This window comes from Tachypleus tridentatus, unplaced genomic scaffold, assembly GCF_004210375.1.
Source record: "Tachypleus tridentatus isolate NWPU-2018 unplaced genomic scaffold, ASM421037v1 Hic_cluster_1, whole genome shotgun sequence".
Lineage (NCBI taxonomy): Eukaryota > Metazoa > Arthropoda > Merostomata > Xiphosura > Limulidae > Tachypleus > Tachypleus tridentatus.
The window spans coordinates 17,968,655-17,995,310 of NW_027467777.1; the positions used below are offsets into that span (position 1 = coordinate 17,968,655).

General features: G+C 36.4%; 1 protein-coding gene across 1 annotated transcript in view; it reads right to left on the reverse strand.

Moving 5' to 3' along the window:
- Positions 1-1,176: 1,176 nt before the first annotated feature.
- Positions 1,177-26,656, reverse strand: part of LOC143241894 (uncharacterized) — a 37,141-nt gene continuing 11,661 nt past the window's right edge. The window contains exons 2-5 of the mRNA XM_076485200.1: positions 17,867-17,984; positions 16,908-17,009; positions 7,784-7,817; positions 1,177-2,361 (exon numbers count right to left, since the gene is read on the reverse strand). Coding sequence (XP_076341315.1) covers positions 2,258-2,361; positions 7,784-7,817; positions 16,908-17,009; positions 17,867-17,941 — 315 coding nt within the window. The 5' untranslated portion in view covers positions 17,942-17,984 and the 3' untranslated portion in view covers positions 1,177-2,257. The remainder of the gene's footprint in view (positions 2,362-7,783; positions 7,818-16,907; positions 17,010-17,866; positions 17,985-26,656) is intronic.

The window sequence follows — 26,656 nt, forward strand, 5'->3', positions numbered from 1 at the left end:
GATAAAAACACTGATATAGCACACTGTGTGGGGGATAAAAACATTGACGTAACACATTCCATGAAAGGTGTACACATTGATATAACATAACTCCCTGAATTACACACACTGATATAACACACTGTGTGGGAGTTAAACGCACTGACGTAACACATTCCATGAAAGATGTACACATTGATATAACATAATCCCTTGAAGTTACACACTCTGATATAACACACTGTGTGGGAGATAAAAGCACTGACGTAACACATTCCATGGAAGGTATACACTCTGATATAACACACTGTGTGGGAGATAAAAACACTGACGTAACACATTCCATGGAAGGTATACACTCTGATATAACACACTGTGCGGGAGATAAAAACACTGACGTAACACATTCCATGGAAGTTACACACTCTGATATAACACACTGTGCGGGAGATAAAAACACTGACGTAACACATTCCATGGAAGGTATACACTCTGATATAACACACTGTGCGGGAGATAAAAACACTGACGTAACACATTCCATGGAAGGTATACACTCTGATATAACACACTGTGCGGGAGATAAAAACACTGACGTAACACATTCCATGGAAGTTACACACTCTGATATAACACACTGTGCGGGAGATAAAAACACTGACGTAACACATTCCATGGAAGTGCCAAACAAAACACATATCCATTATTTTACAATCGACCTAAGAGTTGTCTTCAACAGTGTTTTTACGTTATTAACTAAATAAATTTGAATAATTCAAGAAATGTAAAAAATAATAATAATACGGAGAATCGGTAAATTTGACAAAAATACGTTCCACAGAATTACAAAAATTACGGAAACATTTTCGTTTAATGTAGAGAAGCAGAGTGCACTATTTTGTCCATGAACACCAAGAAACATTATCATCTCTAAATATTTCCTTATTGTGGTCAGTTCTTCACTCATTGGCTCGGCATGGCCAGATGGTTAAATCGCTCGACTCGTCCTCCGAGGGTCACGGGTTCGAATCCCTGTCACACCAAACTTGCACACCATTTCAGCCGTGGGAACGTTATAATGTTACGCTCAATCACAGTATTCGTTGGTGAAAGAGTAGCCCAAGAGTTGGCTAAATTAGGGACGGCTAGCGCAGATTGCCCTTGAGTAGCTTTGCGCGAAATTCAAAACAAACCAATTCCTCGCTCATTACAACGTTTATTAGTTCAAGATTACACAGACAAACCAAAACTGTACAGACATGTAATGCATTACATGAAAAACTTTCAAAATGTAACAATATATATCTTGACACAAGAAGTTAAAGGTTTTTCTACATTGTTTGGCAGGCCTACAGTCACCCATAATATTTACGCCTTAAGAATACACAAACAGAACAATAATATTTTCCATGCAGAGACGTTGAGGTAATTCGAGAAAATTTTAGGTTCATAGCTCGAGTTTACTTGATTTAAAAGATATGTTAAGAGCACAGCCTTTTCATAAGATCGATACCAGCTCAAGTTGATGAAACGTAGTCTATTTTATATACCTCTCAGTTGCAGTGCGCGTGATCTAGTATTAATATAGCGTTTTTCTATATACATGAATTACGTGGTATCATGTTATGTTTTATTAATAAACAATAATAAATAATAAGTTTGTAATTATGAATACATGTTTATAAAAACAAAATATGAAAATAAAAAATGTGCTAAAGTCAACATATCTTGACGAAACTGAACATATATGAAACGCAGTTGAAAAAAAAAATAGAAAAGGTGAAACTGTGTAGAAATTATGTTAAAAAACGGTCAAAAACGAATATTTTTCCTTGATACAAAACAAAACAACAAACAGAAAAACCCGCATTTAAATTTAAAAAACGTTACTGGATTATTTAATAAATATATATGTGTGTAGATAGATCCCTCATTACCTACCTATATACAACCTTATTATGCTCAAAGAGAAATGTATCAGTCCACAATTTATAAGTCTGTATAAGCGCATAACGTTACATGTATATAAATGCTTTGAATGACACCAGAAAACTCGGTGTGTAAAATTTATTGTTCACCCCCAATCTTTAATTATATCTACGTATACGTTTTCTATCTGCTTTTGTGTCATCTGAAAAGTCTGACTAGCCAACTTCTCCAATATCTTCTTCCCTTAATCCCACATTTTCTTACCAAAGACTGTGTAGTTCACACAAACATATTAGCTGTATCCACTGAAAATAAAAAGAAACAAGAAATGTATCCAGTTCTGCTGTGATTACTGGCGTCTTTTCTTGTGACATGTAAAAACACGACGACCACATTTTCTGAGAGATGTTCGTAGTCTTCGATACCAAGGATCTGATGTTTTACGTTTGTTTTCTAGAGGGAGAAAAAAAACAATTATTAAACCAGAAACAGCATCGGTACAGAACAACATTGAGACTAATCTAAAACAGTGTAAACATGTATAATATTTAACAAGACAAACTGTACAACCGTGATAAAAGAAGACTACATTATTTTAATATTTTCTTAAGCCTAACCTGTATAAAAGCTAGTGTGTCCCTATACATTTATACAGGTAAAATAATTTCATTACTGTTCGCACATTACAATCTTAGTGAGAGAGTGAAGAGGGCCGTGAAACCTTATAAGTGTAGTGAGTGTAGGTATAACAAGCCTAAAGTAAAACGGCAAAGTGGAATCACTAGCCTAGAGCAAAATGTATAATATTTATTATGAAAGTAAATACACCAATTCAGTTTTAAATGTAAATCGTTTCTGACATAAATCTCTTTTATGTCATATAATCAACGTTTTTAACAATAAAAGTATAAAAACTCTTTAATCCATGGAAACTCTAAATTAAGAAATCAACAATAGAGTAACAACAACAATAAATTATACTTTCATTGTTAAGCGACATGCCATAAAAGACATTGTTGGAACGGAGTGTAATTAATACATACTGGATTATGTGTATATTATAAGTTATAATTCTAATTAATTTTTAACAATAATTAGTACATGAATAAAACATGAATTAATTTCATGAATAATCTTAATTTACAAAATTCACAAAGTAATTTACCGACCTATGGCTGTTTTGACTGTACTTTTGATTCCTTTTTGTTGGTCAAGCTTTATTTCACGAAACGTATTTATTTCAGTTAGCTATGAAATGTGAAGTTAGGGTATACTATGGGATGGGGTTGGTAGTACTTGCTTTATTATTTTTGACAAACTATACCCCAGTATCTATATAAGAGACTAAAGCTCCCCTGTCTATAAAATTCCATCAACAGTCGCGTGTTAAGGGGTTTGACTCGTAATCCGAGGGTCGCGGGTTCGAATTCCGGTCCCACAAAACATGCCCGCCCTTTCAGCTGTAAGGGCGTTATAATGTGACGGTCAATCCCACTATTCTTTAGCGGTGGGTGGTGATGACTAGCTGCCTTCCCTCTAGTCTTACACTGATAAATTAGGGACGGCTAGCGCAGATAGCCCTCGAGTAGCTTTGCGCGAAATTCAAAACAAACAAACAAACAAACAAAAGAAACTATTAATATCAGTACCTCACTGATCAGCCACTAGCTAGGTTTTTATATTACTATATATACCAGTACATATAATTATACTGTTAATATCAGTACACTAGCTAGGTTTTTATATTACTATACATACCAGTACATATAATTATACTGTTAATATCAGTACCTCACTGATCAGCCACTAGCTAGGTTTTTATATTACTATATACATATACTGTATATATCTAGTATCTTAATATTTAACAAAGCTAGTGGCTTGTGAGATTAAATACGGAGATTTATCAGTTTTGCATAAAACAAGATAAAAACCAACGTAACCAATGGCTGGTTGACGAAAAAGTTTGGGACAACTGGAACTGTGAAATCCAACTGTCGAAACGTTCCTCACATTATATTGTTAACAAGAGGAACGTTGTCCCCAGTCCTATTCTAGAAACATTCCTAACATGACATTGTTAACAAGAGGAACGTTGTCCCCAGTCCGACTCTAAAAACGTTTCTCACATTATATTGTTAACAAGAGGAACGTTGTCTCCAGTCCGACTCTAGAAACGTTCCTCACATTATATTGTTAACAAGAGCAACGTTGTCCCCAGTCCGACTCTAGAAACATTCCTAACATTATATTGTTAACAGGAGGAAAGTTGTCCGCAGTCCGACTCTAGAAACATTCCTAACATGACATTGTTAACAAGAGGAACGTTGTCCCCAGTCTGACTCTAAAAACGTTTCTCACATTATATTGTTAACAAGAGGAACGTTGTCCCCAGTCCGATTCTAGAAACATTCCTAACATGACATTGTTAACAAGAGGAACGTTGTCCCCAGTCCGACTCTAAAAACGTTTCTCACATTATATTGTTAACAAGAAGAACGTTGTCTCCAGTCCGACTCTAGAAACGTTCCCCACATTATATTGTTAACAAGAGGAACGTTGTCCTCAGTCCGATTCTAGAAACATTCCTAACATGACATTGTTAACAAGAGGAACGTTGTCCCCAGTCCGACTCTAAAAACGTTTCTCACATTATATTGTTAACAAGAGGAACGTTGTCCCCAGTCCGACTCTAAAAACGTTTCTCACATTATATTGTTAACAAGAGGAACGTTGTCCCCAGTCTGACTCTAAAAGCGTTCCCCACATTATATTGTTAACAAGAGGAACGTTGTCCCCAGTCCGATTCTAGAAACATTCCTAACATGACATTGTTAACAAGAGGAACGTTGTCCCCAGTCCGACTCTAAAAACGTTTCTCACATTATATTGTTAACAAGAGGAACGTTGTCCCCAGTCTGACTCTAAAAACGTTCCCACATTATATTGTTAACAAGAGGAACGTTGTCCCCAGTCCGATTCTAGAAATATTCCTAACATGACATTGTTAACAAGAGAAACGTTGTCCCCACTCCGACTCTGGAAACGTTTCTCATATTATATTGTTAACAAGAGGAACGTTGTCGTTTCCGTTCTCTTGGAACTTAAGAGTTATATAATTATTCAAACTTAAAACCGATGTTAATTTTATTAAATACATGTTTGTTTTAGAATATGTTTTTGTTTCACGTGAACTGTTTGTTCTTTTGAGAAATTCTGGACGAAGCTACTGAAGGGCTATCTTCACAGAGATGGTCCTAATCTTGAACTGATAGACCAAATTAAGGCAGCTAATCAAAAGTGCCCACCGTCAACTATTGGACTGTTCTTGTCTGAATGAATAGTGGAATTTGATTATTACTCTTATTACACACCCACGCCGGTTTGCACTCTAGCCACGCTGACCACTAGACCAAGATTAGCCCTTGTTTCGATGTGTTCTGAGTGAACTTTGTTCATTAAATGTTTAAGGTCAATAATTATATTATTGTGATTATTGGCTGTAATCCCAAATTCATGTTACTGAATCAACTTAATTCTCTGACATGATTTTCGGATAACAGCAGGAACAAAATAATACAATATTTTTCAACAGTTTGTTTGTTTTCGAATTTCGCGCAAAGCTACACGAGGGATATCTGCGCTAGCCGTCCCTAATTTAGCAGTGTAAGACTAGACATCATCATACACCGCCAACTCATGGGCTACTCTTTTATCAACGAATAGTGGGATTGGCCATCACATTATAACGCCCCCACGGCTGAAAGGGCGAGCATGTTTGGTGTGGCGGGGATTCGAACTCGCGACCCTCAGATTACGAATCGACCGCCTTAACCACCTGGCCACGTCGGGCCCCTTTTTCAACTAACGCTCAAACAAAAATAGAAACAAAATATTTATTTTATACTTTAAAATAGTGTTTGATACGAGAAAGATACACACACCCTGTCTGATAAGATCTTTATAATATAGTAGATTTCATGAGATGGTGACATTTAATACAAAACAAAGGGAACATAAACTACAATATTAAATTAACATACACTTAACGTAGTATCAACTTAAAAAACACTTTTGTATGAGAAAGACGTACTGTGGTGCTCGAAGTTATGACCGTAGAACGTAAGTTGTTGTTGTGGTTTTCTTAGCGTAAAGACCTGACCACTGCGCGGGATCGAACCTTGTTTTATGAGTTGTAAGAATTTCAAGTGACACACCGGAGAATCTACGTAAATATATTTATACACAATAATAGAACTTTACAGGTGATTTGTGGGTAAATAAGGTCTATTTTGACACGGTAGTTGTTGTTTTGAATTAAGCACAAAGCTACACAATGGGCTATCTGTGCTCTGCCCACCACGGGTATCGAATCCCGGTTTTTAGCGTTGTAAGTCCTCAGACATACCGCTGAGCCACTGGGAAGCATTTTGACATGGACTATACAAATTTATGCATCGTGTGAGTCCATCTCTTCCAGTAGCACAGCGGTATGTCTGCGGACTTACAACGATAGAAACCGGGTTCGATATCCGTGGTTAACAGAGCCCAGAAAGTCCATTGTGTACGTTTGTGCTTAGGTATAAACAAACAAAAGCACTATGTGAGTAAAAACTCTCTTAGTAACACAAGGGCGTTTATGTGGACAACGTTTATAGGTGCAACACTTCGTATTACGTACATTATAAATTGTTTTAACCTTTAACCCCTGTAATACAAAACTTATACAAATCCTGTGAAGACTTTAGGAAGGTATCTTAGTGACAAATTTTATTTGGATTAATGGACATTTATAGAAACAACAGGCCAACGTATGTGATTTTCGTAATGTTTGACCTTTGATTCCCGAAAATCGGAACAGGATCTTAATTCAAAAACACAAAACAGTGTGAACGTGCTGAACATGTCACCAACACTTGTTGTCCATGTAATCTGATATATACACAGCCTTTCTAGCACTATTGTATCTCTTGTAGCCCAGCTGGCCTGATGAGTCCTAGTATTCTACGAAAGGTCTCATCGGCAAGGTATATGACGAAAACAGTGTGGTTGACACATTTCTATACACTTTAATTCTTAAGTTCAAACGGTTTCAAGATGACTGACATAAAATAAATGAGCAGCAAACATCTGTAAACAGAAATTACAATATGCCCCGTCCGTAGGGGGAAGACATGATATCGTATTGGTCACTACTATTTCCAGATTTGCCACTAACAACAAGTATTGGTTACTACTATTTCAAGATTTGCCACTAACAAGTATTGGTTACTACTATTTCAAGATTTGCCACTAACAACAAGTATTGGTTACTACTATTTCAAGATTTGCCACTAACAAGTATTGGTTACTACTATTTCAAGATTTGCCACTAATAACAACAAGTATTGGTCACTACTATTTCCAGATTTGCCACTAACAACAAGTATTGGTCACTACTATTTCTAACAACAACAAAGAAAGGTAAGAATTGGTCAGGCCATTGCATGGCCAGGTGCGTTTAGGCACTCGACTCCTAATCCGAGAGTCACGAGTTCGAATCCCCGTCACATCAAACATGCTAGCCCTTTCAGACGTGGGGGCGTTATAATATGACGGAATAATCCCAATATTCGTTGGTAAAAGAGTAGCCTAAGAGTTGGCGGTGGGTGGTGATAACTAGCTGCCTTCCCTCTAGTCCTACACTACTAAATTAGGGACAGTAAGCGCAATAGCCCTCGAGTAGCTTTGAGCGAAATTCAAGAAACAAACGAATAGACCATTTTAAATTTACTTCGTTCTTAACTATCAACTAACTGTCTAATTAAATAACTACGGTGAGGCACTTAACGATTCATTTTAACGTAAACTTTAACTAGTCCTTGATGTTACTCACCAAACTTGCAAGAATCGTCTGTCGCTGCAATCCGCTAAACAAAAAAAAAAAAATTATGTAATATTAGTCTCTTTCTTGAACCCAAAGCTGATTCATTAAATTTAAAATGATACTTAAATTGAAATTATTGTTTGTTACAATAAATTAACGAAACCTTCACTAATATTCGTTTGTTACGATATAGCTAAAATGTCTTTTAAAATCGTTTTAAATTTTTTCTTCTAACGTTCAGAGCAGTGAAAAATGAAAAATAAATCGGTTAAAAATCTGTTTTTATAGATGTCGCTGTTTTATAAAATTTTTTGAATGTTTATAAATAATCCAACCAACCGTTAAAAAATTTTAAAACGTAATTAAAATATACTGTAAAACATGCAACATGCGAATGGTGAAATAATTCTTTTACTTCTGTACATTAATGTTGCACGTGAATTTGTATAGAAAACTTAACATCTTTAATTATCATATCAGTAAAGGGAATTTTTATAAAACTGTATTAATCAATTATTATTAGTCTTTAGGGTAATTACAACTCAGGAAAAATCGACAACTATAAATTAGTGAAGTCAGATCTATAAAAGGTAGTGGCGACATTTTTGGCCGTAATCCTAATAAAATGTAACAAGAATCGGCCATCTTAGAAGATTTAGATTAATATTAAGTTTACATACTGAAATAACCATGAAACATAATCCTTCCACAAGAAAATAATTATGATAAGAAAATACCCTAATAATATTTAGAAAAGTTTTTAACACGATAGTTGACAATATCAATTAACCTATACAACAAAGAACATATATTCAATTGGCCTAGTGATCAAATTAAAATAGTATAAATAATATCTATTAACGGAACTGACGCGGTATGATTTGCAACTGTGAATTTATTTTAAGTTGATCTACTAATTAGAGCATATTTAAGATCAGGTAAAACAAATATTTCTTTGAGAAACTATGTAGTTAGTTTATTTTAATTATAGTTTCGAATGATTTCAAGAAAACACAGTTTCTTTATCGTAAACGATTTACATAGTCGTTGTTATATATACAAAAATAGTGTCTTGTAGAACTCGTTCTCATGTTGACATGGAGATGTAACTTGGAAATTAAATATGTAAAGAAACAACGATTTATAAGTTTAATAAAAAGTTTTATTAATGGTGGAACAAACTACGTTTTAACAAAACAGTGGTATGTCTCCTTCAAGTATGGTCAGAACACTGCAAGGTTTATATATCGTTACAAAGACAGGACCCAGGTATTAAATGTGACTGGACAAAGGTTTGTCAGAGATCGTTTGTTCCGGTGATTTCTATGGTTTCTACATGGACTCTGTTTTTATTTTTAGGTTGGTCTATGGGAAGAGTTGTATTCCAATGTATTGTTTCCCGTATTATATGGATTATTCGTTAAGGCTGATAACTGGAAATCACTTCTATGCACGCGATCATGTAGATCTTTGCCCCTTATTTCTTAGGGACTCGGTGTTTGTCCCATGTATTTCGCATGAAATACCATATTTTTGTTCTTCCAATATGGACACTTTCAGGTTAGGATAGTAAGACGTTGGTTTTAGGTAAAGGTTTCAATAATTCACTAGGCTAGTAAGTTCGTTAGAATTTTCTGGCACACAAAGAAAAATCACATTTGTTAAGTTTGGTTCTGTTGAAAGAGGAAAGATTAGAGCTAACATGTTTCAGTGTTTATAAGTTTCATAAAAGCCCTACATGCGATGTTTGGGTTGAAACTGCTAGATAATGGTGTGTTCTATATGTGCTTTAGTTCAATAACAAACAAAAATAGAAACAAAATATTTATTTTATACTTTAAAATAGTGTTTGATACGAGAAAGATACACACACCCTGTCTGATACGATCTTTATAATATAGAAGAGTTCATGAGATGGTGACATTCAATACAAAACAAAGGGAACATAAACTATAATATTAAATTAATAATAAACTTAAAAACTTTTGTATGACAAAGACGTACTGTGGTGCTCTAAGTTGTGACCGTAAGTTGTTGTTGTTGTGGTTTTCTTTGTGGGTGTATCTGTGTACAACTCGATTTACGTAAATGAAGTAATAAGGATATATATGCGATAGGTGGTGGGTGGCAAGGTATCTGCTGGAGTAACTTTGTTTTTATCTCGCATCTAAAAACGGAAGACAACTGTTGGGTTTTATTGCATGTGTGAAAAATTCTGACATTGGATCATAAAGTGTTTGATAACCTAATGAAACTAAATAGCATGTTGTTCCCATGTGTCCACATGCTGAATATATCGTCTTAACCAAAGTTCAGGTTTCTTGCTGTGAACGAGTTTGTTTCGAAACAGTCTTTCTTTTAATACGGACATGTAGAGGTCATTAAATGAAGGAGAAAACTTGGATCCAACCTCTATTTCATTGTTTTGTTTACAACATTGGCCTTCGTACGTGTTGTTCAAGTACTATTTTGTGATAACAAGTTCAAGTGGACAGTGTAACGCTTGTTCATAGATGAACAAAAGCCTTCTCTCGAAAAAAACTAATGTATTTCTGTAAAGCTCATAAGAATTTTAAATCCAATCAACCGCTGGGTTTCTCAACTCTTCATAAACATACCGGGATGGTCCCTCACTTAAATAACTCAGCATAAACATACCGGGATGGTCCCTCACTTAACTAACTCTTCATAAACATACCGGGATGGTCCCTCACTTAACTAACTCTTCATAAACATACCGGGATGGTCCCTCACTTAACAAACTCTTCATAAACATACCGGGATGGTCCCTCACTTAACTAACTCTTCATAAACATACCGGGATGGTCCCTCACTTAACTAACTCAGCATAAACATACCGGGATGGACCCTCACTTAACTAATTCTTCATAAACATACCGGGATGGTCCCTCACTTAACAAACTCTTCATAAACATACCGGGATGGACCCTCACTTAACTAATTCTTCATAAACATACCGGGATGGTCCCTCACTTAACTAATACTTCATAAACATACCGGGATGGTCCTCACTTAACTAATTCTTCATAAACATACCGGGATGGTCCTCACTCAACTAACTCAGCATAAACATACCGGGATGGACCCTCACTTAACTAATTCTTCATAAATATACCGGGATGGTCCCTCACTTAACTAACTCTTCATAAACATACCGGGATGGTCCCTCACTTAACTAATTCTTCATAAACATACCGGGATGGTCCCTCACTTAACTAACTCTTCATAAACATACCGGGATGGACCCTCACTTAACTAACTCTTCATAAACATACCGGGATGGTCCCTCACTTAACAAACTCTTCATAAACATACCGGGATGGTCCCTCACTTAACAAACTCTTCATAAACATACCGGGATGGTCCCTCACTTAACTAACTCTTCATAAACATACCGGGATGGTCCCTCACTTAACAAACTCTTCATAAACATACCGGGATGGTCCCTCACTTAACTAATTCTTCATAAACATACCGGGATGGTCCCTCACTTAACTAATTCTTCATAAACATACCGGGATGGTCCCTCACTTAACTAACTCAGCATAAACATACCGGGATGGTCCCTCACTTAATAAACTCTTCATAAACATACCGGGATGGTCCCTCACTTAACTAACTCTTCATAAACATACCGGGATGGACCCTCACTTAACTAATTCTTTATAAACATACCGGGATGGTCCCTCACTTAACTAACTCTTCATAAACATACCGGGATGGACCCTCACTTAACTAATTCTTTATAAACATACCGGGATGGTCCCTCACTTAACTAATTCTTCATAAACATACCGGGATGGTCCCTCACTTAACTAACTCTTCATAAACATACCGGGATGGTCCCTCACTTAACTAATTCTTCATAAACATACCGGGATGGTCCCTCACTTAACTAATTCTTCATAAACATACCGGGATGGTCCTCACTTAACTAACTCAGCATAAACATACCGGGATGGTCCCTCACTTAATAAACTCTTCATAAACATACCGGGATGGTCCCTCACTTAACTAACTCTTCATAAACATACCGGGATGGACCCTCACTTAACTAATTCTTTATAAACATACCGGGATGGTCCCTCACTTAACTAACTCTTCATAAACATACCGGGATGGACCCTCACTTAACTAATTCTTTATAAACATACCGGGATGGTCCCTCACTTAACTAATTCTTCATAAACATACCGGGATGGTCCCTCACTTAACTAACTCTTCATAAACATACCGGGATGGTCCCTCACTTAACAAACTCTTCATAAACATACCGGGATGGTCCCTCACTTAACTAACTCTTCATAAACATACCGGGATGGACCCTCACTTAACTAATTCTTCATAAACATACCGGGATGGTCCCTCACTTAACTAATTCTTCATAAACATGCCGGGATGGTCCCTCACTTAACTAATTCTTCATAAACATACCGGGATGGTCCCTCACTTAACTAACTCAGCATAAACATACCGGGATGGACCCTCACTTAACTAATTCTTCATAAATATACCGGGATGGTCCCTCACTTAACTAACTCTTCATAAACATACCGGGATGGTCCTCACTTAACTAATTCTTCATAAACATACCGGGATGGTCCTCACTCAACTAACTCAGCATAAACATACCGGGATGGTCCCTCACTTAACTAATACTTCATAAACATACCGGGATGGTCCCTCACTTAACTAATTCTTCATAAACATGCCGGGATGGTCCCTCACTTAACTAATTCTTCATAAACATACCGGGATGGTCCTCACTTAACTAACTCAGCATAAACATACCGGGATGGACCCTCACTTAACTAATTCTTCATAAATATACCGGGATGGTCCCTCACTTAACTAACTCTTCATAAACATACCGGGATGGTCCCTCACTTAACTAATTCTTCATAAACATACCGGGATGGTCCCTCACTCAACTAACTCAGCATAAACATACCGGGATGGACCCTCACTTAACTAATTCTTCATAAATATACCGGGATGGTCCCTCACTTAACTAACTCTTCATAAACATACCGGGATGGTCCCTCACTTAACTAATTCTTCATAAACATACCGGGATGGTCCCTCACTTAACTAACTCTTCATAAACATACCGGGATGGACCCTCACTTAACTAACTCTTCATAAACATACCGGGATGGTCCTCACTTAACAAACTCTTCATAAACATACCGGGATGGTCCTCACTTAACTAACTCTTCATAAACATACCGGGATGGACCTCACTTAACTAATTCTTCATAAACATACGGGATGGTCCCTCACTTAACAAACTCTTCATAAACATACCGGGATGGTCCCTCACTTAACTAATTCTTCATAAACATACCGGGATGGTCCTCACTTAACTAATTCTTCATAAACATACCGGGATGGTCCTCACTTAACTAACTCAGCATAAACATACCAGGATGGTCCTCACTTAATAAACTCTTCATAAACATACCGGGATGGTCCCTCACTTAACTAACTCTTCATAAACATACCGGGATGGTCCCTCACTTAACTAATTCTTCATAAACATACCGGGATGGTCCCTCACTTAACTAATTCTTCATAAACATACCGGGATGGTCCCTCACTTAACTAACTCTTCATAAACATACCGGGATGGACCCTCACTTAACTAACTCTTCATAAACATACCGGGATGGTCCCTCACTTAACAAACTCTTCATAAACATACCGGGATGGTCCCTCACTTAACTAACTCTTCATAAACATACCGGGATGGACCCTCACTTAACTAATTCTTCATAAACATACCGGGATGGTCCCTCACTTAACAAACTCTTCATAAACATACCGGGATGGTCCCTCACTTAACTAATTCTTCATAAACATACCGGGATGGTCCCTCACTTAACTAATTCTTCATAAACATACCGGGATGGTCCCTCACTTAACTAACTCAGCATAAACATACCGGGATGGTCCCTCACTTAACTAACTCTTCATAAACATACCGGGATGGACCCTCACTTAACTAATTCTTTATAAACATACCGGGATGGTCCTCACTTAACTAACTCTTCATAAACATACCGGGATGGACCCTCACTTAACTAATTCTTTATAAACATACCGGGATGGTCCCTCACTTAACTAACTCTTCATAAACATACCGGGATGGTCCCTCACTTAACTAACTCTTCATAAACATACCGGGATGGTCCCTCACTTAACAAACTCTTCATAAACATACCGGGATGGTCCCTCACTTAACTAACTCTTCATAAACATACCGGGATGGACCCTCACTTAACTAATTCTTCATAAACATACCGGGATGGTCCCTCACTTAACTAATTCTTCATAAACATGCCGGGATGGTCCCTCACTTAACTAATTCTTCATAAACATACCGGGATGGTCCTCACTTAACTAACTCAGCATAAACATACCGGGATGGACCCTCACTTAACTAATTCTTCATAAATATACCGGGATGGTCCTCACTTAACTAACTCTTCATAAACATACCGGGATGGTCCCTCACTTAACTAATTCTTCATAAACATACCGGGATGGTCCCTCACTCAACTAACTCAGCATAAACATACCGGGATGGTCCCTCACTTAACTAATACTTCATAAACATACCGGGATGGTCCCTCACTTAACTAATTCTTCATAAACATGCCGGGATGGTCCCTCACTTAACTAATTCTTCATAAACATACCGGGATGGTCCCTCACTTAACTAACTCAGCATAAACATACCGGGATGGACCCTCACTTAACTAATTCTTCATAAATATACCGGGATGGTCCCTCACTTAACTAACTCTTCATAAACATACCGGGATGGTCCCTCACTTAACTAATTCTTCATAAACATACCGGGATGGTCCCTCACTCAACTAACTCAGCATAAACATACCGGGATGGACCCTCACTTAACTAATTCTTCATAAATATACCGGGATGGTCCCTCACTTAACTAACTCTTCATAAACATACCGGGATGGTCCCTCACTTCACGTATCGTGAAATATGTCCACTCTGGCGTCTTGATGGATGGTTGGTAAAAACACCTGGTGGTATTACTGAACGTTAGAGTATTTTGTCTCTGTTCACTAACGGTATTCAAACCCGATATTTAGCACCCTTCTATTTAGCACCTTCTACCTTTTTTGAGTTCATTTACGCCTGTGACTTCTAAACATTTTCTTGTGAAAGATTTCGACACAAAACTTGGAAAATATAAAACATACTCTTCAAAACAAGAAACGCAAAAGGGATATTTTTTTTATTTTAAAGAGAAATATATGTAATAACGTTACAAGCTCAGAGTATGTGATGTTACACGTGTTAAGGCACTGATTGTCAGACCAAAATGACAATAAAAGTTGTGCACTTTGAAAACGGAGGAAAACATCGGATTTTTCGCCAAAACGCATGCGTGTCCAATAAATTTGTTTGAGAGATCTGCATGTTCTGCAAGTGCAACATGTGCAAAATCCCTATAAAAGTGACGGGTTCTCGGTTTCCATAGCTCAGTGTTAAGCCACTGACACGCAATACAGTTGTGCCAAGACTGACTGAAGCACAACGCAACAACGCCATTGGTCAATTGGAAGCAGGAGAATCTCGATCAGATGTTGCCAGAGCTGTGAATGTCCACCCAAGCACCATCACAAGGCTATGGAATCGTCACCAACAACATGAATCAACTCGTGACCGTCCACTATCTGGCAGACCTCGTGTGACCACGCCTGCACAAGATCGCTACATCCGGTTACGTCACCTTCGGGATAGGACCACCACTGCGACGTCTACTGCCTCAACCATACCAGGGCTGCGTAGGATTTCCGATCAGACCGTACGCAACCGTCTACGAGATGCAGGAATCCGACCTCGACATCCAGTCAGAGGCGTCATCCTCACCCAGCAACATCGTCAAGCACGGCTGCAGTGGACTGGGGCACATCGGGTATGGCCTCATCGACGATGGAGGCATGTTTGGTTCAGCGATAAATCACGTTTTATGCTTCGTAGGCAGGATGGAAGGACCCGTGTTTACCGTCGCCGAGGTGAACGTTTTGCAGCAAACTGTGTGCAGGAAGTTGACAGATTTGGTGCTGGCAGCGTCATGATGTGGGCTGCCATCGCCTACAATGCCAGAACAGACCTTTTGCACATTCGAGGGAATCTTACGGCTCAACGATACGTCGACGAGATTCGTAGGCCCTATGTGCAACCCATCATGGTGAACGACAACGACGTTTCAACATGACAACACCCGTCCTTACACAACCCGACTCACCACTGTCTTCTTGAGACACCACAACATCAACGTTCTTCCCTGGCCCTCCAGATCACCAGATTTAAACCCCATCGAACATCTTTGGGACGAGTTGGACCGACGTCTGCGACGGCGACAACCTCAACCGCAGACTCTACCTCAGCTTGCAGCAGCTTTGCAGACTGAGTGGACAGCCATTCCACAGGATGTGATTCGTCATCTCATCGCTTCCATGGGCAGGAAATGCCAAGCAGTTATTGATGCTCACGGGGGGCATACTCGTTATTGACGTTGAGTGATGTTAAACTTTACCTAGTAAGCGTGGACTTCGCCTTTGTAGACTTTGGATGTTCAGCAGTGAATGTGCAAAGTTTCACACATGTTATACAGAACTACCCGGAATAAACTTGTTAACAATTTGTCTCATATTTTGCCTTTTGCGTTTCTTTTTTTAAAGAGTATATAACTGGTAGAATCCTATTGAGTTTAATTTTAAACATTCAAATCCTCAGTCACCACACTTGTTTTATCAATAAATTTCTCAGTCACCACACTTGTTTTATCAATAAATTTCTCAGTCATTCCACTTGTTTTATCAATAAATTTCTCAGTCACCACACTTGTTTTATTCATCAAATCCTCACTCATTTCACTTGTTTTAGCAATAAAACCCTCACTCACCACAATTGTTTTATCCATCAAATTCTCACTCACCACACTTGTTGTATCCATCAAATCCTCAGTCATTCCACTTGTTTTATCAATAAATTTCTCAGTCACCACACTTGTTTTATCCACCAAATCCTCGCTCACCACACTTGTTTTATCAATAAAATCCTCACTCACCTTTTCCGCCATTACAACACCCTGTGCTAATAGTACGTCTTTAACGTAGGACATGGCGTATTCTCGTATTTCATTTATAGTAGGATCTGTACGTTCTCCATTCTATTGGGGGAAAATACATATTATTAAAACAATGTACACACATTTTCCGAATGAATTTGTGTAACAGATACTTTACAAATGTGTAATTTTAGTGTACTTACAAAATGAAGGTTACAACTGTGCAACAGATACGTAAAAATATTTATGATTACAAAATGAAGATTACAACTGTGAAACAGATACGTAAAAATATATGATTTTAGTGTACTTACAAAATGAAAGATTACAACTGTGCAACAGATAGTACAAATATATGATTTTAGTGTACTTACAAAATGAAGGTTTCAACTGTGCAACAGATACGTACAAATATATGATTTTAGTGTACTTACAAAATGAAGGTTACAACTGTGCAACAGATACGTAAAAATATATGATTTTAGTGTACTTACAAAATGAAGGTTACAACTGTGCAACAGATACGCACAAATATATGATTTTAGTGTACTTACAAAATGAAGGTTACAACTGTGCAACAGATACGTAAAAATATATGATTTTAGTGTACTTACAAAATGAAGGTTACAACTGTGCAACAGATACGTAAAAATATATGATTTTAATGTACTTACAAAATGAAAGATTACAACTGTGCAACAGATACGTACAAATATATGATTTTAGTGTACTTACAAAATGAAGGTTACAACTGTGCAACAGATACGTAAAAATATATGATTTTAGTGTACTTAAAAATGAAGGTTACAACTGTGCAACAGATACGTAAAAATAGTTATGATTTTAGTGTACTTAAAAATGAAGGTTACAACTGTGCAACAGATACGTAAAAATATTTATGATTACAAAATGAAGATTACAACTGTGAAACAGATACGTAAAAATATTTATGATCTTACTTCTCTCAGAGATTCATTTGGTAGCTGAATATCTATCTTGTTCAATGCCCTAACTGACCCTTGACGATCTGGCATAGCTGCTACAGTGAATTCAGCTAATAAATTACCAGGAACTTTTCTGATTAAAAACAAAATACATATTTACCTCATCAGAAACAATAACGTAAGTTTAAAGTAGAAACCTTAAATAATACGTACTTACAGAAATACGATTAACTGTATTAAACTGTTTTAAAATAGTTTATAACAATATTTTAACTCCACGAGTTTAACGCCAAATGTAATAATGTTCTTAAGACTGTATCATAGTTAGTCATATTTAATAATCATTAAAACCATGGCACTAAACATTAAGCGTGCTTAATAATGTAATTGAACGTTATATTAAACAAATATCAAAGTAGTGCCTAATACCTTTATGTAATGTATCAAATTTATATTAAAATTCGTACTTAATAGTATTATGTACAAACGAAACAAATTACAAATAACTTAATAAATACTTAATAAAATTATGATGTATACAAGCAGGGGCGTAGATCCTGGGGGGATACATCCCCCTTCACTTTAGGTGGCGGTTATGGTACATACAATCATCCCCTTTACAGTTTGGTCTGCTGAATTGTTTTATTACATCACAGGCCTATAAATTGTGTGTTTGTTCTTGTAATTCTCGTGTTCTTACCAATCTAATTACACAATTAGGCATAGATGTAGGCTTTTTCAGTAGCCGAAATGTGCATCTTTAATATAGGCGTGCTTCTAAGCTTTCGATCTAAGCGATAGTTCGTAAGTATCAGTCAGTAGGCCTAAGTATATATGCAAGGCTTGCAAGCACTATCACAGAATCTACCTACGTCTTGTGCGTAGTGTAAGATTACGTACAATTTTCATCACAGCTGATTGAACAGAGCATGAAATTCGAAAATATTACTCCCAAGCGTAAACTCCTGTGATGTAGATCTGGCAGACCATTTGTAGCTTGTAGCTGCATCAATCTTATGTGTATATCGTACGGTTTACCTACGCCATTTGTTCTTATGCATGTCTAGCCGGTTTTATTGTCGAACGCCTTACTCTCCTTAGCTGCCGAAGTCGCTGACCATAGTGTACGTTTAATGTACAGTTAACAACAGGTTCTGGTCGCTCCGATCCAGACGCGCCCTACATTACCCCCCTCCGCTCCGTTTAGTCTGAGCCTCTATTTTACAACAGGGCTCATTAGACCTGTGTTTGTGGCCCTCATTAATCCATAAAATTTCAGATTATCACCGCCCTCTAATAAAGTGCTAGTACTTTATGGTAAAAAAACAATATATTCTCTTATCGTAGATAGTAAAAATATTGTATTTTCTTGTATAATTAGAACACAAAAGGAGCGATTTCAACGGCCTGAAGCCTCTACTCGAATTGTATTGCTAGTTTTTGTTTAGGTGTTTTTATTTAATAGACGTGCTTATAGACATTATATCACAACGTGTTTCTCTTTTGATGAGCTTTAACAGGAACATAATATATTTGTGATTGTTTAAGTATTTTTCGAGAAACTTGTGTTGTAACTAGCACACATTATTGTCCCAGCGATGCCCAAGCGATCAGTCGGCTCGGTAGTCACTGTGAGGTTCGCGAGTTCGACTTAAATACATTGTACAGTTCAGTCCTACTTCCATTCTGTTCTATCTTCGTTCGTTGTACGTTAGAGTTTTTCAATAAAGACTGTATTTTAGCCTGTTGAGTCATCTGGGAAACAGATTTCAATTATGACAAGCAAGCGTCTGAAACTTTCCAATATTAGACAGTTCTACAAGCCAGTTACTAGTACTACAAGTGACAATGCAGATGTAGATAATCCAACAACCTCAAGCAAAGGAATAGAAACTTGCCATACAGAGGAAATACCATGTTCATCAGAGAACGAGTCTGAAAATGTTTGTGCAACTACTGCACATCATGAACCACCAGATAGTTGTGAAACAAGTTTATACAGTAATGAAAAATCTGACACTCCACAGATACAGTGTGGAAAGCCACATCATCCAGAACTAATACCACGACAGAAAGCAAAATCTCAAAATATCAACTTTCATGGCAAGTGGTTTGATGAGTTCCACTGGCCTCTCCAATTTCCCTGTAAAAAGGCCTCTACTTTCCGCCTTGGCACAATGAAAGCATATGACTTTTTGAGTTTGATTGTCGAATATTCAGAAGTTTACGTTTCTTACTGCGTCAAGGTTCAGCATTACGTGGACATATGTAACTGTAGATATGTACAAACAACGGGAATGCCAGTATACTCTATAAAATAACTGTAGATATGTACAAACAACGGGAATACCAGCATACTCTATCAAATAACTGAAGATATGTACAAACAACGGGGATACCAGTATACTCTATCAAATAACTGAAGATATGTACAAACAACGGGAATACCAGTATACTCTATAAAATAACTGTAGATATGTACAAACAACGGGAATACCAGAATACTCTATCAAATAACTGTAGATATGAACAAACAACGGGAATACCAGCATACTCTATAAAATAACAGCAGATATGTACAAACAAAGGGAATACGAGCATACTCTATAAAATAACAGCAGATATGTACAAATTACAGGAATGCCAGGACACGTGGTTCAAACAATGTAGGCCACATGTCCTTTACCGTGACATGATCCAATCAAGTGTTGTAGGCAGGCCACATATTTATAACACTAACGTGGTTAACGTACACTGAGCAGTGCTATATATACAGTACATAAACTATGGGATAATAAATTTCCTATTCGTTTGGACTGTTGTTTCCTTCTTTAGTAAATCATTTTCCTTTTCTATTCATTTTTTCGTTCTATAATTATATAACCTACATTTTTCCAGTAATAGTTCGTTTATTGTACAAATTACCTCAACCGACAACATTCTACTATTGTATACTTTCCTTCCACAAACTGGTTCTTAATCACGATATATCTTTTTAATATTTTCTTATTTTAGACACCATTATTCCACCTTTTCCGACTTTCCGTATAAATCTAACATGTCACCTTTTCTCTTTTTTTGATAACATTTTGGTAACTTCACAGGGTTTTCAATTCTCGTGAATTACGCCGCTGGGTTCTTGGCTTTGTTCCATGTTTCTCCTTAGTTATCTAGTTTCGATCTGTCTTCTTATAGTTTTCATAAATATAAGTAATTATTTTTAACTTAAATCACACCGTTTATTTCTACTGACTCAAATTCCACGCTAGTTTTCTTGGCTGTGTGTTATCGACACAAGATTGATGAGATAAACTGGTAAGCAGAACACGATTAAACTCTATTTGCTAAGCCTACTTCAATAAGTGGTTGCAATAAGGTTCCGTACGACGTTGCTATAACAGATTGAGGGGAATATATCAGATATCGTTCAATAACAGATAGACAGAAAAGATTTACCGTCGAATTATTTACGTCACAATATCAACAACGCAGTTAATTAAGCTCTTGGGTTTCGACGTAGAACACTCAACAATACTGCCATCGTATTCAATACGACAAGTGTTAATTTACATAAATCTCACATTCTTGTACGACTATTAAAATGTTCTATGTGTCAAATAAAACAAGCTTGCTCTAAAAGAAATAAAATCAGATATATATTTATCTCAAGTTTCAGATCTTATTCTGTCAAATATTAACACTCCTACGAAAAGTGGGGCCTAATAGGCCCCAGAGCAACTTGAAAGGTTATTAATATTAGGCTAATAATTTTGTATTTAAATGAAATTGCCATTTAAATCCATTAATGAATGGATTAACGAGATTCCCACTGTCCCTATCTACTATCTAGCGAAACCACAGCCAGGGGAACGGGCTTCGAGAAATCAGGACTAGAAACGTCTTTTCGTAGGAGTGTTAACAGCAAGGTACTGAAGGAATAATATAACGAACAAAAAAGTAGTAACACTACTAATACAGTGTATTAAGTGTCCGGTGTACTAGTGTCGGCTCTTAACAGTTTTCATCGCCTCTTGCTTCAGAAACATACTTTAGCTTTTTCATAATTAAGCTAAACTTCGTTTCATTTCAAAATTCAAGTTTGAATATGTTTTATGGTATGTTGTTACAGCCTTCAGTATACACACTAATCAGTGAAGGTCTGGTTCTTCAAGTCCAGTTGCGAAATTCTTAAAACATTCTTACAAAGACTGTTGGAAGTATTAATATAAACGCAACAAGCCAGGGATCACACAGTTTTAGGTGATAAATCACAAAAGGAATGTAATTTTTACATTCATCACTTATAGTTCACACAATGAATACTTTGTACTAGTAACTTCAGTTGTCTAATTCATCACACATTTAATAGTTTGTATTAGTAACTTCAGTTGTCTAATTCATCACACAGTTAATAGTTTGTATTAGTAACTTCAGTTGTCTAATTCATCACACAGTTAATAGTGTGTATTAGTAACCTCACTTGTGTTATTCATCAAACACAGTTAATAGTGTGTATTAGTAACCTCACTTTTGTTACTGATCAACACAGTTAATAGTGTGTATTAGTAACGTCACTTGTGTTACTGATCACACAGTTAATATTTTGTATTAGTAACCTCAATTGTGTTATTGATCAACACAGTTAATATTTTGTATTAGTAACCTCACTTGTGTTATTGATCACACAGTTAATAGTTTGTATTAGTAACCTCACTTGTGTTATTGATCACACAGTTAATAGTTTGTATTAGTAACCTCACTTGTGTTATTGATCACACAGTTAATAGTGTGTATTAGTAACCTCAATTGTGTTATTCATCACACAGTTAATAGTGTGTATTAGTAACCTCAATTGTGTTATTCATCACACAGTTAATAGTGTGTATTAGTAACCTCACTTGTGTTATTGATCACACAGTTAGTAGTGTGTACTAGTAACATCACTTGTGTTCTTGATCACACAGTTAATAGTGTGTATTAGTAACCTCACTTGTGTTACTGATCACACAGTTATAATGTGTATTAGTAACCTCACTTGTGTTTTTGATCACACAGTTAATAGTGTGTATTAGTAACATCACTTGTGTTATTGATCACACAGTTAATAGTGTGTATTAGTAATCTCACTTGTGTTACTGATCACACAGTTAATAGTGTGTATTAGTAACCTCACTTGTGTTAGTGATCAACACAGTTAATAGTGTGTATTAGTAACCTCACTTTTGTTACTGATCGACACAGTTAATAGTGTGTATTAGTAACGTCATTTGTGTTACTGATCACACAGTTAATATTTTGTATTAGTAACCTCACTTGTGTTATTGATCACACAGTTAATATTTTGTATTAGTAACCTCACTTGTGTTATTGATCACACAGTTAATAGTGTGTATTAGTAACCTCACTTGTGTTACTGATCACACAGTTAATAGTTTGTATTAGTAACCTCACTTGTGTTATTGATCACACAGTTAATAGTTTGTATTAGTAACCTCACTTCTGTTATTGATCACACAGTTAATAGTGTGTATTAGTAACCTCAATTGTGTTATTGATCAACACAGTTTATAGTTTGTATTAGTAACCTCAATTGTGTTATTGATCACACAGTTAATAGTGTGTATTAGTAACCTCACTTGAGTTATTGATCACACAGTTAGTAGTGTGTATTAGTAACATCACTTGTGTTATTGATCAACACAGTTAATAGTGTGTATTAGTAACCTCACTTGTGTTATTGATCACACAGTTAATTGTTTGTATTAGTAACCTCACTTGTGTTATTGATCACACAGTTAATAGTTTGTATTAGTAACCTCACTTGTGTTATTGATCACACAGTTAATAGTGTGTATTAGTAACCTCACTTGTGTTATTGATCACACAGTTAATAGTGTGTATTAGTAACCTCAATTGTGTTATTGATCACACAGTTAATAGTGTGTATTAGTAACCTCACTTGTGTTTTTGATCACACAGTTAATAGTGTGTATTAGTAACCTCACTTGTGTTATTCATCAAACACAGTTAATAGTGTGTATTAGTAACCTCACTTGTGTTATTGATCACACAGTTAATAGTGTGTATTAGTAATCTCACTTGTGTTACTGATCACACAGTTAATAGTGTGTATTAGTAACCTCACTTGTGTTATTGATCACACAGTTATTAGTGTGTATTAGTAACCTCACTTGTGTTATTGATCACACAGTTAATAGTGTGTATTAGTAACCTCACTTGTGTTATTCATCAAACACACTTAATAGTGTGTTTTAGTAACCTCACTTGTGTTATTGATCACACAGTTAATAGTGTGTATTAGTAACCTCACTTGTGTTATTTATCACACAGTTAATATTTTGTATTAGTAACCTCACTTGTGTTAGTGATCACACAGTTCATAGTGTGTATTAGTAACCTCACTTGTGTTATTGATCACACAGTTAATAGTGTGTATTAGTAACCTCACTTTTGTTACTGTTCACAGAACCAACAACAAAGTATCTTTGAACCAGGGTAATGGAAACCAAGTATTGATAGTAGAGTCAAGAACAAAATATTATATTTTAAAGGAAAGAAGTCTGTGCGTTCTTTATTCCTTTAATTTGTTCAACGATTTGCACTTCAAATGTTTTGAAGTAAGAATAAAGTAAAGCTGTGTTGTGTTAGTCACATTTGCTACACAAACACTTAAAGCAGTTTTGTTGACATTCGTGACGTATCTAATGTCGATTAGTCGCACGAGGAAAAAGAACATTTCAAGCGAACTTAATTACGTACACAAATAATTGTTTTTTATTACACAGCTCAAAAATATTTTAGTATATCTGTAGTTTTTAAAGAGATAACAATGAAGTAATATTCCTTCAGTCTCTGAGATCAGTCTTTGAAATGAGTTTGTTTGTTGTTGTTTTTTTTAATTTCGCACAAAGCTACTCGAGGGCTGTCTGTTCTAGCCGTCCCGAATTTAGCAGTGTAAGACTAGAGGGAAGGCAGTTAGTCATCACCCCCTACCGTCAAATCTTGGGCTACTCTTTTACCAATGAATAGTGGGATTGACCGTCGCATTATAACGCGCTCACGGCTGAAAGGGCGAGCATGTTTGACGCGACAGGGATGCGAACCCGCAACCCTCAGATTACGAGTCGCTACTTATAAAATATCGAGATATGTACATACAGAAAGTGCGTTTCCTTGGATTTTGTTTCGAAAGGCACACAATGACAATTAATTCAGGATATAACAGAACAAGGTTACTGGTCCATATGCTACTTTACGCAGTTGTTTATCCGTCTTTCATTAACGGTAGAACACAATTGTTGCTACTTATCAGCAGGTGTGTGCAGTTTGAGAGCCTCACCAGCTGTTTAACCAAATATCCATGACTGAACATGTTTCTTTATATAGTTGCCTCTTGTATGAGGATGCAAGTGGCTCAGGCCTGCTGGGAATACTGAAGCACGTGACCGTATTTATTAATACTGCTACCTGGAACGTGAGCTAGAAGAGTGATTTCGATGACTCTCTATAAATAGCGCACGTTGTCTCGAGCGATGACGTTTCATTTTATTGGTCATCCCAGACAATAATAATAACATATTTCATATCGTAAAGAAGGCGACTTGGACTCAAATTATTAAAAAACAAAAATAAGACCATATTTTGCTCATTGCTAAGTTCTGTAAATAGGTACATAAATTGGAAAAAAATCTTCTTTTTAGTATATTCGTAAAATATGAAGATGGAATCTAGGGAAAATGTATTCTAAAGATGGCTGCTTTGGATATTAAAACTTTTATTAATATAAAGTACAGAACAACGTTTCGACCTTATTAGGTCATCTGCAGGTAACAAAGAGAGTTTGCAACTGACCATTGTTAAGTGCATGTCTTAAGAACGAGAGAGTGAATGGGTACGGGATTGTAGAGGGCGCTGCAGTTAGATGTTAGGTTATTAATTAGTGTTGGTATAAAGAGGTTCCTTTGAATTTGTTTAATTTTGGTTTTAGTTGCTGTATAAGTAGGGATTATTTGATCTTGCGCTTGTTTATATTTGTTTCCCTACTTAGTATGTTGGTGTTTTTTATTGTTATGTTGTGTTTATTTGATTTGCAGTGTTCAAAACGTGTGAAGGTGTTTTGTGTGTGTGTGTTCTCTGAATCTGGTTTCCATTTTTCTGGCCCCCCGCTAGTGTAGCGATAAGTCTACGGATTTGCAACGCTAAAATCAGCGATTCGATTCCCCTCTGTGGGCTCAGCAGATAGCCTAATGTGGCTTTGCTATAAGAAAACAAACAAACAAATCATTTTTCTGCTTGTATCTCCAATTTTGAAGTCGTGTTGGTGTTGTGCTTGTCAGTGTAGTTTTTTCATAGTATGGACTTTAGTTTTGAACCTGGTTGTTGAATAAATTTGGTGTTTACTGGAATGTTCTGTTATAAGTTTTGTTTCCAAATGTTGGTTATTTGTTCGCTGATGTCATGAACATATGGTACACAGCAGTATAAGGTTTTGTAGTTTGTTGTATCTTGGGATTTGTTGTTGGTCTAGGTGTGTGTGTATAATTTTTTTCAAAGTTTTCTGAGGAAATTTGTTGATGTTGATGAAGTTTTGTTTTATTTTGTTGATTTCATCATTAATTTTATCAGGTGAACATAGTTTTGTGATTGTGTTTATTTGGTTTCTTAATATGTTGAGTTTTTGTTTCGTTTAGTGTGCCGAGACCCAGGGAATGTATAGTCCAGTATGGGTGATTTTTCTGTGGATTTCTCTTTTGACTTGTGTATCTCGTGAACCTGAGATTGAAA